This window comes from Hyaloscypha bicolor (genome assembly GCF_002865645.1).
Source record: "Hyaloscypha bicolor E unplaced genomic scaffold K444scaffold_129, whole genome shotgun sequence".
Classification (NCBI taxonomy): Eukaryota; Fungi; Ascomycota; class Leotiomycetes; order Helotiales; family Hyaloscyphaceae; genus Hyaloscypha; species Hyaloscypha bicolor.
In genome coordinates, this window is record NW_020194631.1 from 50308 (window position 1) to 65530 (window position 15223).

Here is a 15223-nt window from a genome sequence, read left to right on the forward strand (position 1 = left end):
TCTTTGTTCCTTTCATCCCACCACAGAGATGAACATGTTGCGCCGTGTCCGTTTTCGGAAGCCGAAGGCCTTGGAATGTGAGACCTCGCAAAGCGTCTACGCCACTTCTCTCCTAAATACGCCATTTAAAAAACCGTGATTCAACATATCACGGCCTTCTATCCCACATCCCACGCCAATATACACCCATTCCTCAAAGCTCTTTCACCTCCGTCTGCCCACCCATCGTCAAGCTCAAATAAACCCCCCACCCAAGCCCTGCTAAGGACCCCAAAAGGTTCCTCCCCTCCACACTCTTCACTACCGAAAACCCCACCAAACTAACCAACGGCCATAATTTCCACCCCGCAAGCATGAGTCCCCAATACTGACTTCTCGCCTCGGCCCAGGCATCTGCATACCCCATCCTATTAAACCCCGCAAACGCCAGCGAAAACATCAACGTATTGGCAGAAGCAGATATCGTCTGGTCGAGGATGACCTTTATGATGAGATTGCGGATCGAGAGCCGTTCTTCAGTGATTTCGTGGGTCTTCTCTTCGCGGTCGAGCTCGGCTTCGTTGGATTTTGAAGCAGCGTCGATCGCGGACTTGGACGGGCTCGCGTAGGTTGAGGGGAAGGAGGATTCGAGGAAGTATTGCCTGGGAGTTGTTAGTTAGGGAGTAATGGTGGGCGAGGAACGGGGAAGGTACCACATCATATTTGGGGGCGTGCTGAGGATTGTGTAAAGGACAAATTGGAAAATGGGTTTGAAATCTGTCACAAAAGATTTCTGGAGGTTTATCAGCGTCTGCGATGGTGCTTTGGGGAAGGGGGAGCACACATCGTTCCTGTATGCTGTGAGGAATTGGGCGATGATGTTGCTTGTCGCACTCAGCACACAGGCTTGAATTGTCCCACTGATGATCGGTGAAGACATGTTGAAGGTCCGTTATCTTCCTGGGGACCTTCTGGCAAGGAGTAGAGGAACAATTGAGGTGGGAGCTGGAAGGCAGTTATTGAGTACAGACGTCGGATAGAAGTGGGAGGTCTTGCGCACGGATCACAGGCTTCAGTGACGTAGCGTGTGGACAGGGGTCTGCTTCGGGGAGCTTCTTCAGAGGCTTGCGTAACACCAAAACAACGGAAAAGAAAATGGGTTTATTTCAGAAGAACCCGGTGTTCTTTGAGGGTAATGTTGAAGGGTTTTAAGGTGATGAATGGAAGTCTAAGGGCGGCACCAAAATTCGATTTGAGATTAAAGAGATGTTCACTTATTCATGAAATAGAGACAAATTATGATCTCCCGCAGCATTTTTTCCCTATCTCTCTCTAAACACTAGTAAAAGTGCAACAACAGAGGTGCACCTGCCAAAGGCCAATGGCAACGCTTCCAGAAGACCTCTCGATCGAGTCAAAGTGCAGAAGCAAGCCAAAAGAACATAATTGATCCATCGGAACCTCCAGTCTTGCGGGTGGTTTGGGCAACAATGTTGTCTGGGCCAAAAGAAGCAGCCGGAGAGAGTGACTTTCGTCCAGCTTCCCCATCATCAATGGTTATGTCCCTTGCAACCATGTTGCTTGCATTTACAACCCACGTGATAGTTCAAGAAGCGGAGCGTAATGCTGCCATCCTTCTTGACTATCTTCTCGATCTCCTTGGGCTCCTCTCCCTTGGCTGCACTCTTGGCTTCCACCGCCTTCCAAAAGCGAGTACTGGCCTCCCGAATGAATTGAGCAGGATTGGACATCGCGAAGACGAGGTTCAGTTCAACGTCCTGGCCGTCACGCTTGTAGACTCCTTCAGCATGTTGGATGCTAGCCTCATTGAGGAGGAAGTCACGCTTTGTGTAAGTGGTTTGAGGAACGGGGATCTTGGATTATTGCGGAGGCTCATCGGGCTTAGTGTTAAGCGGTGCAAGGTTGACTGCAGCAGGCTTTCAACGCCTTTCGGTTTGGTTGGTTTTTGACGGAGGGCCCATAGAATCATCAGAGGCAGGAGTTGATGCTCCACTGTCGGTACCCAAAGTGAGATTCGAGAGCACCGATGCCAGCGCTGCCATCTTGAACTGTAGTTGAGATCTTGCGGCGAGGTGGAGAGCTGGTGGTGTAATTTTTGTTCGTGATCGCTTTAACGTTGATAGTTGAAAGACGGAGTTGTATGAGCAGAGTGCTGAATGTATAGACGAATTGAGAAAAGCTTGGTAGTAAATAAATAAACTTACAAAAGTACGGATGAATAGTATCGCTCAATTTACTCTGGACTAACCAGCGGTGCTTTGAAAGCAGTTTCATTGGTCAAGTGGTCAAGTGATATCAAAGTTACCTAGGCATTATGATATGACTTCAAGTCCGGGTACACGTATTCATAAGAGATGAAGTTCGGGGTTTTAGATCGATCATCTACGATAATAAACTCAATTTGGGGAGACCTTCCCTTCTTGTGGCAATCTTCTCTGATTTGTGCATGAAGACACGCCACCCTGACCATGAAATTCAAGATCCGAAAAAGCCTTAGGAATCTCTAACGACGACGATTTTTAATTAAAAAGATAGAAAAGCAAGCTGAGAATAGATTGAAGATTTCCGGAGTATTAAGTACCCCGCGTAGGCCTGGTATCCCGCGTGTATATGCTTGCTTAGAAAGTTGCCTCCCGTTCGATACTATCAACAGATTTAGGAGTTCGGAGGTAGAAGAAGTAATCTTAAAGAATTTTGACAGCTGAATGATGTTGTTTGGAGGACCCCAGGCTTGAAGTTCTTTACTTGAAACCAAAATTAGACGGAGAAAGGAAGGTTTCGACAGCTAAGAGAACTGTAAAAGCAAGAGACCAGAGAGAATCCAGTACCAAAGATCAGAAAAGAAGACCGAATAAACAGAATCGCATCAAGCAAATGCTACTTGTGAGTGAGATGGAAGCAAAGCAGGGCCTGGCCACAAACGCTTGCTAGCGTCTAGGGCTCTCTGTACGAACCATGAGCTCAAATTCGGGAAAGATGATAGACAGTTCAGTTTGAATGCAAACATCGAAAGAGGGGTTTGAATGTGGAATCACAGTGGGGTAGAAAAGTGAAAATGAATTCTGGAGAAAGTGCCAAATATAGAACATCATGTGTAGAACACTCTAAATTCAACGCGACGACGCGTCTCGCTTAACTCAATTTACCCCTGAATTTGTTCTCATCCTCATCACCCAAGACTACATTCAATTCAACATCCAATTCCTTGACAACGACTTTTCCGCACGATATCTGCCGTTCCAATATCCAATGTCTGCTCAACAGCCAGCATCGAGAATGCCAACTCCCTGCAAGAGCTTATTCAAGCCCCATCGACGCTGCTGAATTCCTCTAGCCTTGATCGAGAGGCTCCGCAATGATGTCGCGCAACTTCGAGCTGCGAACGCCACGCTTTCCTCCGGGTACGCGCGATCTCGTATTCCTTCGCCATCTGGATGTCTCGCCCCCTGTGGTGCATCTTTTCTCTACCAAATGTTCCAAGACCTCTGTTCCTAGTCGAGCAATGCTGAATCGACATTGTGCAGGTTCGGTCGTCTACACGACAACTCTGGTGCAAGATTTTGTCTATTTACGAAGCTGTTAACAGGAAATGGCCGCTTTATATGGGATTTTACTCTCACCACTCATATACATATTCTCTGGGAGAACAAAGTTAGTGTAAGCAAAATCAACCCTATCATGCAGTCCTGCAGAGAGGTTCGAGATCAAGGCGTGAAACTCTGAATGTCGTATTATGAGTTGGATTCGATGGCGGAAACAAAGAACGACGCCCCAAAGAATTACATTAGCATGGAAATCGATGCCATGTGGGTGGAGGTTGGTTTTCTGCCGGCATGTCTGACTATCTTCTGTGGTACCTGCAACTCGACATGGGGCTGCGGATGCCAATGCGAGGTCGCTCCCAAGTTGGGTGGTGTTGCCCTTCATCATTCGGTTTGGAAAGATCCGTTGAATAGGCCGAACACCACTGCAGCAGAGAACGTGGGGATGACCGATGTATTGCGCATCACTGAAGCCAAAGAACTGGCCATTGTGGTCAGAGATCTTTTGCCCACGGACGATCGTGATGTGATTCTCCTCAAGCCCCGGTCTCTGCCCTGGCAAATGCTTCCTAAATTGGCGCTCGGCCACTCTTAGGAACGTGGCCAAGACCTACAACCTCTGAGTCTTGGGGTTGGGCAGGGAAGCGATCGGAAGGGAGTCTAAATGACTTTAGGGACGAGCGAACCGAGGAGAGAAAGATAGAGATAAAAGGTGCGGAAGGCCATGTACTTTTCAGAGCTAATGATGGTTGTAGCTGCTGGCCGAGCTGTGAGTGGGACGATTTCTTTGACATTACTGAGTGGACAGTTGCCAAGGTCACATACCTCGAGTCATTTTCCAACATCGAGATTGGCTTCACCTGGACCGTTCTTATTAGTGTCTTGGGAGATTGGATCCATCGAGTTTGGGTACTGTTGAAAAGCCAGAAGTGGGATCTGTTCCATCCTCATACGTTATGAGTTGTGGATTGAGAGGGTCTTTGGACAAGGGAGGAAGTCCCCAAACTTGCCGAATGGCTGAAATGTGGAGTATTGTTACAATTCGTTGATTTACTGCAACATGACGCGAATCTCCTTCAAGTGTGCCTACACTACGTGAACCCCAGCGCTTCCAGATCGCCTCTTGAGTTGGACGCTGCTAACGGCCAAATCCCAAACAACCTAAGTCCTGTAAATGTGGGAATAAGGTCATGGGTCCCCTGCGAGGCATTAGCATTTTGGTCGTGTGTGGAAAAGGAACATACTCGAGCAACCTACTGAAGGGACTGGCGTAATGAACCAGGTGCCAAAACTTTGGAGGTTGTAAAAGAGGCTGGAGTCCACAAAAGAGTGCTACAAATGCAAAGGCCATAGGGATAAGAAGTCCTGCTCTATGGGAATTGGGTGCGAATGCTGCGAGGAGTTGTCCAAAGGACGAGGCACACGTATCGAACATCACCTGTCAAAAGTCAGCAATATTCCACCATGAAGCAGGAAGGTGGACAAAAAGAATCCGATGATATACTCCTTTCTTGCTGAATCGGTCATGCTCTGCCAGAATCCAGCAGTGAAGTACCGGAGAGGGAAAAACAGTGTTCCGGTCATGATATTGGTGCAGATCTCTGCCGTGACAATGTTCCTCCCCTGCATGTGACAACTGGCTCAAGTTGCTTTTGGGAATACATTGATACTGCACTTTTAGTTGCGCATCTGGAGTTTATTAGAAGTTGGGCTCGGTCTGCAGTTTCTGACTTTAGGATGAATTCTGATCGAACTATATTTGCATTGTCCAAGAGGAAAAGGGATGATTACGTGCTTCAAAGGTGCGTTCCATCTTTTTCCCTTGTTGCTCCTGGAGCACTGAACGGCTTCTTGATATTTATCGAGGAAGTTTGCGATGATTAGAATATAGGTTTCAGAAAGCGACGGGCATAAGATAACCTTCATCAGATCAAATGTGGCAGGAGAATGAAATTAAACCTTCCTAAGCCTCGAGATATTACTACCATTTAACATCTTTTCCGCTTAATCTCCCGATCTTTATTTACATGATAAAAGCAGATACAATACCAGCCAATCCAAGTAAGAGAGCACAGCTGGAACCTATATTTATGTTTGCCGCAGAAGGCTTCGTCGATGAGGAAGGGCTTGAGGTTGATGAAGTGGAGCTTCCAGTTCCGCTTGCTGTACTCGATGGCGAAGTGCCAGCGGAAACGCTCGAGTTAGCTAATGGATAAACATTGGTGTAATCGAACGACCCATCACTCTTGCCCCAGGTAGAGACAACGCTTGCTAGGACAGAGCCCGTGGCACATTTCGCATTAGTGGCTGGCACAGGCCAGACAGGCACCCATTGAGAATCGGAAAGCGGCCCTGGGTACGAAGCGTTGAAGAAAAGGTCCTTGGTGTCGACTTTCTGGTTGGTGTATCCCGTCTTGTTGGCCACGAGGGCGAGGACGTTGGCGTTACAGTCCCAGCGCCCCAAGGACGGGAGGCCCCAGTTTAGCTCTACCGTAGAGAGCATGCTGTAGTGGTTGTAGAAGGTGTCGTCGGTTGTGTTTTCGTGTCCCGCAATCGCTCCGCCGAGAAGTACAGTCTGCGAGGTAAAGAAGTCAGCAATTGGCTACTCGAGCATGGTTCAGAGAAAAGCTCCAGAGAGTCTCAATGAGGAAATATCATGCGGCTTCCACTTACAAAAACTTTATTGCTTTCTGGATATGTATCGTCCTCATCAAAGGTGAGTACAACAAGTGTGTTGTTCATGAAATAAGGATTCTTCAGCAGAGGCTCAAGGAAGGTCCTCGCCCAGATCGAGGCGAAGGTGATGGTTGTATCATGGCCATCGTTTGTCATATTTGGGGTCATGAACGACCATTGTGGCAGAGTTTGGGCCTTCAAATCCGAGTCGAAAGAGGTGAAATTCTTGATCAGAGGAAGACGGGTGGCATTGGAAGTGACCGAGTCGAAGATGATCAAAGGGTTGTGCTTTCGGACATAGTCATTACGTGAGGTATTTTGCTGGTTAGTGAAGTTGAATCCCAAGAATCCAGGGTATGGCATGTCTTCTTGATACTCTCCCCAAGAAATGCCCTTGGTATCTAGCAGATCCACGACCGTAGAAACGTTCTTAGCCACACGATTGAAGTCGTCGTTTTCCATTCCAAAATCGTCGCCTCCAACTACGGCGATATAGTTACTAAGGAAGGACATTAGACTTGCGCAAATACCCTGAGTGTTTTGGCAAATAAACTTACGGCTCGGAAGGATGGGTCACAGCCCAGTAATTTGTAAGAAGAATGCCTTGGCTTTGTAGCCACTGCATGTTTGGGTCAGCCGCAGCCTTGTCGTAGTCCTGAACTCCACGATTAGCATTTGGCTGCAGAAGAGGAGGCAGACTTGACCGACTGTATTCTCGAGCCAGATTTGAATAATTCTATTAAATGCTTTGCCCTGGACATTGGAGGTAGGAGACGCTGGCATAACAGTAGCCTGTGCAGCACGGATATCTGTCAGAGCTGGCTGGATCGTTGAAAATGGTGGCTTCGTGGGATAGCTCGACGTAGCAGCGAAGGTGACGTGAGCCACCAAGGGCAGAGCAAATATGATCGAAAATACCATTGTGATGTTCAGAGGAGATTGGCTAAGGAAAGGCTACGAGCTAAAAACTCAATTGGTCTCGTCAAGGTGAAAATGCGAGCAAGCTTGGGATAGCTCAGGGAGCTTTATACTTGGCACCACCGCCGTCACTCAGCCCAATCCTCCGACCATGGACATTCGGATAAAGAAGAGCTTGCATATTGGGTTTAACTGCCCCGTGACTGGCTAATTGAGAAATCCAGAGCTCTGGATCGTCGAATCTGGGAGCCTAGCATCAAAATTGGGCGACAAGAGGGGCTGGGAAACCCGCGAAACCTTTTGCAGCTCGGCGGCAGAACCACCAGTTTTGGTGACACGGGAGAGAACAGCGGATTTGGTTACCCACGATCGCACAATCTGATGCGTTCCAGAAGGCCTCAGCCAACGGATAAGCATCGTGATCAACGGTGAGATGTTGAATGATGAGGACAAAGGACGCAATCCGCAGGAGCTCGGAGAACGGGTCAAGGGTAGTTGCAGGGTTCTACGATTGTTACCCCTCTCTGCGCCCCAGCACGTTGTCTCGGCGAGTGCAGGCATAGGAGGGTCGTTTCCGGGGCAGCTGCAAGGCCCGGGGCAAGTACAGCACTCGGAGTCCAGTGGCGTTCCAGCCTCCCATCGAGATGCAAAAAGTAATAACCTCGCGAGTTAGACAGCCGTGAGTGGACAGTCGGTCCTTTCTTGGATGTTCAAAGACACTTCGTTTCAAGCAAGTTGACGGCGTTGCCGAGCTAATTGATACAAGCTTTTGTTAGGGGGCGAACAAGCATTGGTGGGAGTCTTGGAGCCTGTAAATCGCGGAAGATCGCCATGTCACTCTGTACCCACAGTCATCCAGCGGCTGCCCAGCGAACTTGGTGGCATGAGCTTTGGCCGTCCCCAGCAAGCTTCATATGCAACAAAAACGACACCATGCCAATTCTGGGCAACTGTGCTAGATACCTCGGAAAATTGAGAGTGAACGCTCTTCGCCTTGATATTTTCTAATGATAAGGTGCACATGACGGGCTCTCTTTCTTCTTGCAGCCCGCTTCACACCCCCAGCAAGTGCTTCCGATCACGAGCCTCGAGTTATCTCTGAGGATCGGCTTATCAGATGGGCGTGCAGCTGTTAACCCCTCCATTCATGTTCTCATTGTTTACGTCTGTTATAATAGTTCATAATTAGTCCAGCTTCTCTTCTTCTAGCTCTCTTGTTCATGAGCATCGACTCATCCTCGGCTGTCCTCCCGTCGTCCTGACCTTGAATTCAAGTGAAGTTTGTGTTGACTGTGGACCTTCTTCAACCCTCAGCTCAGAAAATTGCTTGAGGTATCAAAGAATAGTGTAACCTAATACAACTCGGGACTTTTCACATCGCTGTCATGAAGGAGGATGAGCTGCTGCAAGGAGAAGGGAAAGTTCCAGCGGGAGAGAAGTCGTCTGGCACAACCACAGGGAAATCCAGAAAAACCCTTCTATTCCTTGCCACTGCAATTGCCCTCCTTATTATCGCCCTTGCCCTTGGATTAGGACTCGGCATGGGACTCAGGCACAAGAAGGCATCTGCTGGCGGAGGACATTCTACGAGTGGCATTTCTCCAAATTCGACAAATGGAACAAGCGGGACGTCTCCAGATATATCCGAAAACCGCCCATCTTGGAGACGTGATCCTCTCGAATACAACTTGGATAGGAGCTGGGATATCAATGCTGCACCCACAACAAGAGTGTTCAATCTCACGTCTAGTGAGATCCAGGCAGCTCCTGATGGTAACATAGCCTCTTTCTTTAACAGGTTCGGACAGTTGACTGACACTCAAAAGGGGTACTTCGACCTCTATTCGTGATCAATGGTCAGTTTCCTGGTCCCCTCATTCGAGTAAACCAAGGAGACCGAGTCCTGGTCAACGTGACAAACCAACTCTCAAACGGCACCTCCATGCACTGGCACGGATTTTACCAAAATGGAACGAATTGGATGGATGGTACCGTTGGAATTACCCAATGTGCAATACCTCCCGGAGAAAGTTTCCTGTATGACTTTACAGTCAAACAGTTCGGCACGTACTGGTACCATTCTCACTTCTCGTCTCAATACACCGATGGATTGGTAGGGCCATTTATCGTGCATTCCCCAGAAGAATCCAAGATCCAAGAGATGTACGATTATGATCAGGTCGTACTCTTGCAAGATTACTACCATGATCTGAGTGCGGCTTTGCTGCCCGGGTACTTGTCATCGGGAAACGAAAATGCGGAACCTCTCCCCGACAATGGACTTATCCAAGGGACGAATTTGTAAGTCACTCAACTCCCCCCATATTGTTCCAAACTCACATCTGATATCTTCAGTTTCAACTGCTCTTCATATGATTCTGATAGTGGCTACGCTTGTGACCAGAACTCTACGCGAGCAATATTCAACGTCGCCCAAGGAAAAAGATACCGCTTCCGACTGATAAACACCGGAGCATTTGGCGAATTTCAAGTCTCAATCGACAACCACACTATCCAAGTCATCGAAGCCGATTCAACGCTGGTACATCCAGTCACCGTGAACAGACTTCCCATCCACGTAGCGCAGCGCTACTCCATCCTCTTTCACGCAAACCAGACAACAACGAACTACTGGTTCCGAGCACGCATGAACGATTATTGCTTCAGCGACCAAAATCCCGTTCTGGATACTGACGTTCGCGCTCTCATCACTTACACAAATTCGACCTCCGACCCCGCCCCTACGGAATCGGTGGACTGGACATATGCGTTAGACACCGCGTGCGAGGATCTCGCTCCCTCAAGCCTTATTCCCTACGACCCCTTACCCGCTCCGCAAGTCGATATAACGTATCCAATCGAGATCTCATTCCAGATCGGAGACTTCGCCCTCGATAAAGCATATATCAATTCCACAACCTGGGTCCCTCCCGCAATCCCAACACTAAACCAAGCCGTAGCCGGCCTGCAGGTCAACAACGCGAACTTCACAACCTCCGGCGTCAGCACCGCCTTTGATTCCTCACAACTTGTAATCGACGTCCCCACCTACAAAGTAATCGACGTACTCATAAACTCACTCGATGAGGGAGCTCACCCGTTTCATTTGCACGGCCACCAATTCTGGATCATGGCTTCAGGGGCTCATGGCGCTTTCAACTGGAATTCGTACCCGACGCTGAATATGACGAATCCGATGAGGAGGGATACGATTACTGTTGATGCATTTGGATGGGCTTTGATTCGGTTTAAGGCTGATAATCCGGGGCTCTGGGCCCTGCATTGTCACATCAGTTGGCACATGGAGGCCGGTTTGCTGATGCAATTTCAGACGAGAAATGATATTATGAGGGGATGGGCGGTGCCTAGTGATGTGTTAGCATTATGTCACGTTAAGTAGACTAAGGGGAAAGCAGGAGACTTTCCCGGAAGATAGAATTGTGAGATACGGCTTTTGGCTTAGCGAGAACTTTCGCGAAGAAATAAATGCGGAGAAATAAATGATAATGATACTTTGAACCAATACTGTATTGTAGTGACGTGTATATAGGATATGAGGAAAAAATCTAAAACAGGAAGCAAATGGAAGTCGAAAAGTTGATGCAACAAGTAAACAATGCACCCTTCTCTCCTCATTCCTTGATACCACTAAATTCGAATTTTGATAGTATCGACTGTTGCAAGAGATGAGATTAGTGTAAATGGCCCTTTGGAGATTTTGGATGATGGGAAACATACCCTTCATGAAGAACACCAGAGATCCCAACCAGTAGGGGAGATAAACCGATACTCGAGATTGTGGCAGCAGTAGTGTTTGTCCCGTTCTTGTCGCTGGGAGACATGGCGCCTCCAACGACTCTCAGGCTGCAAAACCCAAGGGTGTAAACCCATCCTACCAGGCCAGGTCGGCCGTGACGGAAGGGGATGTAGATGACCAAGAGTGAAAAGAACGCGTAGGTCGCGAGCTGAGCTGTGTTGATACTACTCATTTTCGGTAGACTTGGGGGACTCACCTACTGCTGGCGGGGTGCCGTTGTACTCGTTACGAGTGATGATTCTAATCGAGTTTGTTTTGGGATGTTCAGAGCCCTGTGGTCTTTTTTGGTGCTTAGAACCGACGAAACAGAGTGTGAGAGATGAAAAGCGATGATGAGAAGTGCTTTGATCATGATATATTTATGATGAAGAGAAGGGTCCTAGACCTCTTGAGCAGATTGCCTTTGATATATGTTGAGAAATAGCAGCAAAGCAAAGATCAACTGCAAATGGTACCGAGCGTACGTACAATACAAAGGCATAAGCCAGGACCCCTGAACGGCGTTGTTGGTGCGAGACCCGTTATTGAGGGTTGGGTTGACTGCCGCGTGATGTCCCTGAATTGGGATCCATATGATCAAAGCCAGCACATGCACAACACTTCAAAAGTTCAACCCCTCATCGTGGCTCGATTTTAATCTGCTGAGTGGAAATGAAATTTGCACAGAGTGGAATTTGCCCCTCAATTCTTTTCAATTGTAAACAAGATCGTTATCTGTATTTCTATGGTGTTCCCAACCTTCTTCGGCTAAGTTTTTAGGGGCCGAAAAGGGGCTCGCTTATTGAGCATTCACAGACCCACCCAACGAGCTTTGAGACAGGGGCTAAGTGTGGACCGGCGTGGGCACTTACGCTTTACAAACTCAATGTGAGGATCGATAAGTCTGGACGAGAAATTAAGCCACAGATGACTACCACCTTAATATACGACCCAAAGGTGGAGCGACTTCAAAAATCCGTTCGCCGGATTTTCTAAGGGACGTCCCGAGGGTCCTGGAGTTTTTCTCTTTTGCTGTCTTGCAAGGCTGTCTCCCTCCATTCCGCCGTGTAATCTTTTGAGGTTGTCGACAGCAAGCTCGAATTCCCTGCATGTACAAATTGGCAGTAGTCCAGCCACACAAATGGGCCCAATCTTTATCTAGCAAGTATCGGAGAATCAACGGAAAGGCCGGAAGACTCTGAAACTTGGATTGCGCTGATTTTAACTTATCTCCAATGCTTATGGGGCTGAAGGAGGGGCTGCCCCGGATTTCACGTCGTATATCCCCGATCTAGTGACGGAGGTCGGATTTAGCGTCGGCATATCTCCAGAACGGAAAAACGTCCTATGATTTAAGAGAGTTGCCTCAAATACAAATATTGAGATGTGTTTCTACTTAGATCTCACACCTAAATTCTCCTTTTTCAGAGAAGAGTAGCAAACAATGGCATTGCAAGAGAAATCCGCCGTCAAAGTCGTCTTCGGTGCAATGACCTTTGGTCGAGAAGGCACCGAACAAACTCGCGTTCATACTCTCGAAGACTGTTCTGCAATCCTCGACATTTTCCAAGCTCATGGCCACAATGAAATCGATACAGCACGCTTCTATGGCGAAGGCACTTCTGAATCCTTCCTTGGAAATCTCGACTGGCAGAAAAGAGGAATCGTTATGGACACGAAATACTATCCCACGGCTGGCAGGCAATTGCCGAAGAGCAATGCTCCAGAAGAAGGCTGGCGTCATACCCCCGAACATCTGAGGCAAAATCTGATGGACAGTCTGAAGGCTCTCAAGACTGACAACGTCGATATGTGGTACCTTCATGGCCCGGATCGCACCACACCGTACGAGGTTACGATGAAGGCAGTCAATGACCTCTACATCGAGCTGTGGAACCGGAATTATTCTCCTGCTTGAGGCACTATAAGATGAGTTTCTACAATTACAATCCGCTTGCTGGAGGCTACCTCACCTCTCGATATACTAGGGACACCCAAGACAAGTTCATCGAGACAGGGTCAAGATTTGACCCTTCCCGGTGGCAGGGAAAGATGTATCGGATGAGATACTGGAATGATGCATATTTCGATGCGCTGGATATCCTGCGACCCGTGGCAAAGAAGCACGGCTTGACGGAAGCCGAGTGTGCGCTGCGGTGGATGACACATCATTCGTTGTTGAAGAGAGAGTATGGCGATGGAATCATCATTGGAGCCAGTAGCACCAAGCATATGGAGGAAAATATGAAGCTGTTGGATGATCCCAATCCTCTACCAGATGAGGTTGTCCAGGCGCTGGACGCAGGCTGGGAGAAAGTCAAGGGAATAAGTGGGAAGTACTGGCATTGACGAGGATTGCTTATAGCAGAGTACCAGAGAGTAAGAAGAAGCCAATCAAAGACCTGCAGTCACTTTGAACTCATGTGGCTGGCTACATACAGCCTTTCTCTATCAACACCCCTTAACTTTTGACTGGACCAAAACCTAAACCAAGCAAACCACCTTACAAACACTATATACACTTGTGCACACGTTTCGGATCTTCCTCAATAATACAACTCCCTAATAACTTCCACAATTACACCATGGTCCTCATCTTGCTTTAAGCCACTAACAACCACAACAGCGACAACACCCTCAACCCCAGTGACCCTGATTGGAACTCCCCCGCCATGTATGGCATAATCGCCTGCGCTGTTCCCTAAACCATATTTCTCTCGAAAGGCAACCTCATCGCCGCCGAACTTGCAGTGCATATACCAAGTACTACATCCCCACCGTAGAACGGTTTTCCGTTTCCTCGAAACCCAACTATCATTATCCGGCATTACTCCCGGATGCGTACATGTATGGAAAAGCGTTTGGTTCTGGTTCGCAAGAGATATGTTGATCACTACAGGTATAGGGAAAGTCAAGAGTCGATTTCGTAACGCAGAGCCTAGTTCCCACGCATCGTTCGTTGTGAAGTGTTCGAAGACTAACGAAGCATCGATCCGGGAAATTGATTCGAGCTGAACTTTGGATTAGCTTCATTTCGGAGATTTTGGACTTCAACACACGTCTCTGGGAGGCGTCTGTATGGGCCTCGGACTCTCTGGCGTCCTCCTGTCCGACATATTGACAGCGTAGTGCTCTGGAATAGGCAGTATTCTAGAATCTCGATCGACAAGGCGTGTCCCCTTCAAAGGTGGGATTCGTGGCGAAGCACGCGGGGTTACTACTCGATCCCAGCCCAGCACGTTTTCGTCCTTCTCCCAGTTTGGCGTATTCACTTTCCTGCTCGATTCTTCCAATATCTCAAGTATAACAGACAATTGGTCTTCTCGCGCCCATTCGAAGTCTGCGCTCTTTCGTCGGAGCAGCCGGTTTCGCTCGTGGTCTTCGAAATCCTCGTACTCGTCTCTGACGTCAACGGATGCAGGGTTGTGCGACTCGTTTCCTCGCTCCACTGACTTGCCCTTCTGCAGTCGACGGACCCCTCTCTTCTCTCGATTGCGTAGTCCGCAAAACAGCATTGGACATGTTGACGCTACTCTGTCTGCCTCGGGGACATCGCGTGCGGTTGGGATAGAGAGTACATTAGTACGAGTTGATATTAGTCTTCATCTTGTTCGAACTCTATCAGTGGACCCGTCATTACATCGACTTAGGGGATGTGGAATGAACGGAGGGGCGAGTACGACTGCATGGCGTGGGTCATGCAAAAAAAGAAATTCTCAAGGTCGCATGTCAGATATCCAGGTAGGCCTCCTAGTATCTTCCTTGGACGAAGATGGTGAAGGAGTGAGGTAGAATTTGAGTACGCATCGGTGATCCCTGTTTCGCTTCACTGGGCCAACCGACGACCTCATACCAATTTCGCAATTTGGAAAAGGGGGCTCCTGTCAGCCTGAAACAAAGAAGGTTATGAGTACTTTTCTACTGTAGAAACGAGGCACCATCAGTGGGAAGAGTTTTCAGACGAAGAAGGCCTGAAAGCCACGGAGTTCGAGTGAACTTCCCGACTTAGGTCCAGGCTCTCACTCAAAGTTTATTTTCAGAAACACATCTTCTTTCATCTATTTCAAGGGATCCTCACAGTTCGAGTCAAGACTTTTATCATTAAACTCTAGTCCATTTGTCAAACTCGGGCGGTGCCTCATCGTATATCTTCGTTCAGTCGGATCGTTCATTCCGAGACTGCGCAAGCTGATCAGTCTGCTGCCATGAACGCTTGATTTGTGATAATGTGAGTGTTGAAACTTGGAAATGCCAATGTCTTCCAATCCTCGAGTTATTCCAAAACCTTCGA

General features: G+C 48.2%; 6 protein-coding genes across 6 annotated transcripts; 3 read left to right on the forward strand and 3 right to left on the reverse strand.

Annotated features, from left to right (window-relative positions):
* Window positions 1–193: 193 nt before the first annotated feature.
* Window positions 194–919, reverse strand: K444DRAFT_634224 (uncharacterized protein; the record flags this gene model as incomplete). The annotated part of the gene is made up of 3 exons (XM_024883722.1): window positions 194–641; window positions 693–772; window positions 824–919. The coding sequence occupies 3 exons, from the start codon at window positions 917–919 to the stop codon at window positions 194–196; spliced, it is 624 nt and encodes a 207-aa protein (XP_024731397.1).
* Window positions 920–1469: 550 nt separating this feature from the next.
* Window positions 1470–1949, forward strand: K444DRAFT_634225 (uncharacterized protein; the record flags this gene model as incomplete). The annotated part of the gene is made up of 1 exon (XM_024883723.1): window positions 1470–1949. The coding sequence occupies one exon, from the start codon at window positions 1470–1472 to the stop codon at window positions 1947–1949; it is 480 nt and encodes a 159-aa protein (XP_024731398.1).
* A 3610-nt stretch (window positions 1950–5559) lies between these two features.
* K444DRAFT_597381 (phosphoesterase-domain-containing protein) lies at window positions 5560–7564 on the reverse strand. The gene is made up of 4 exons (XM_024878476.1): window positions 6927–7564; window positions 6776–6873; window positions 6216–6717; window positions 5560–6117 (listed from the first exon to the last, which is right to left on the reverse strand). Exons 1-4 carry the CDS (start codon window positions 7137–7139, stop codon window positions 5566–5568), a joined length of 1365 nt encoding a protein of 454 aa, XP_024731399.1. The 5' UTR covers window positions 7140–7564; the 3' UTR covers window positions 5560–5565.
* Window positions 7565–8677: 1113 nt separating this feature from the next.
* K444DRAFT_597385 (multicopper oxidase) lies at window positions 8678–10626 on the forward strand (the record flags this gene model as incomplete). The annotated part of the gene is made up of 3 exons (XM_024878477.1): window positions 8678–8909; window positions 8963–9437; window positions 9492–10626. 3 exons carry the CDS (start codon window positions 8678–8680, stop codon window positions 10534–10536), a joined length of 1752 nt encoding a protein of 583 aa, XP_024731400.1. The 3' UTR covers window positions 10537–10626.
* Window positions 10627–12376: 1750 nt separating this feature from the next.
* K444DRAFT_667198 (Aldo/keto reductase) lies at window positions 12377–13281 on the forward strand (the record flags this gene model as incomplete). Its single annotated transcript, XM_024887269.1, has 2 exons — window positions 12377–12777; window positions 12921–13281. 2 exons carry the CDS (start codon window positions 12377–12379, stop codon window positions 13279–13281), a joined length of 762 nt encoding a protein of 253 aa, XP_024731401.1.
* On the reverse strand, window positions 13090–14547 carry K444DRAFT_617841 (DUF336-domain-containing protein). Its single transcript, XM_024881208.1, has 2 exons — window positions 13992–14547; window positions 13090–13943 (listed from the first exon to the last, which is right to left on the reverse strand). Exons 1-2 carry the CDS (start codon window positions 14445–14447, stop codon window positions 13479–13481), a joined length of 921 nt encoding a protein of 306 aa, XP_024731402.1. The 5' UTR covers window positions 14448–14547; the 3' UTR covers window positions 13090–13478.
* Between the last annotated feature and the right edge of the window lie 676 nt (window positions 14548–15223).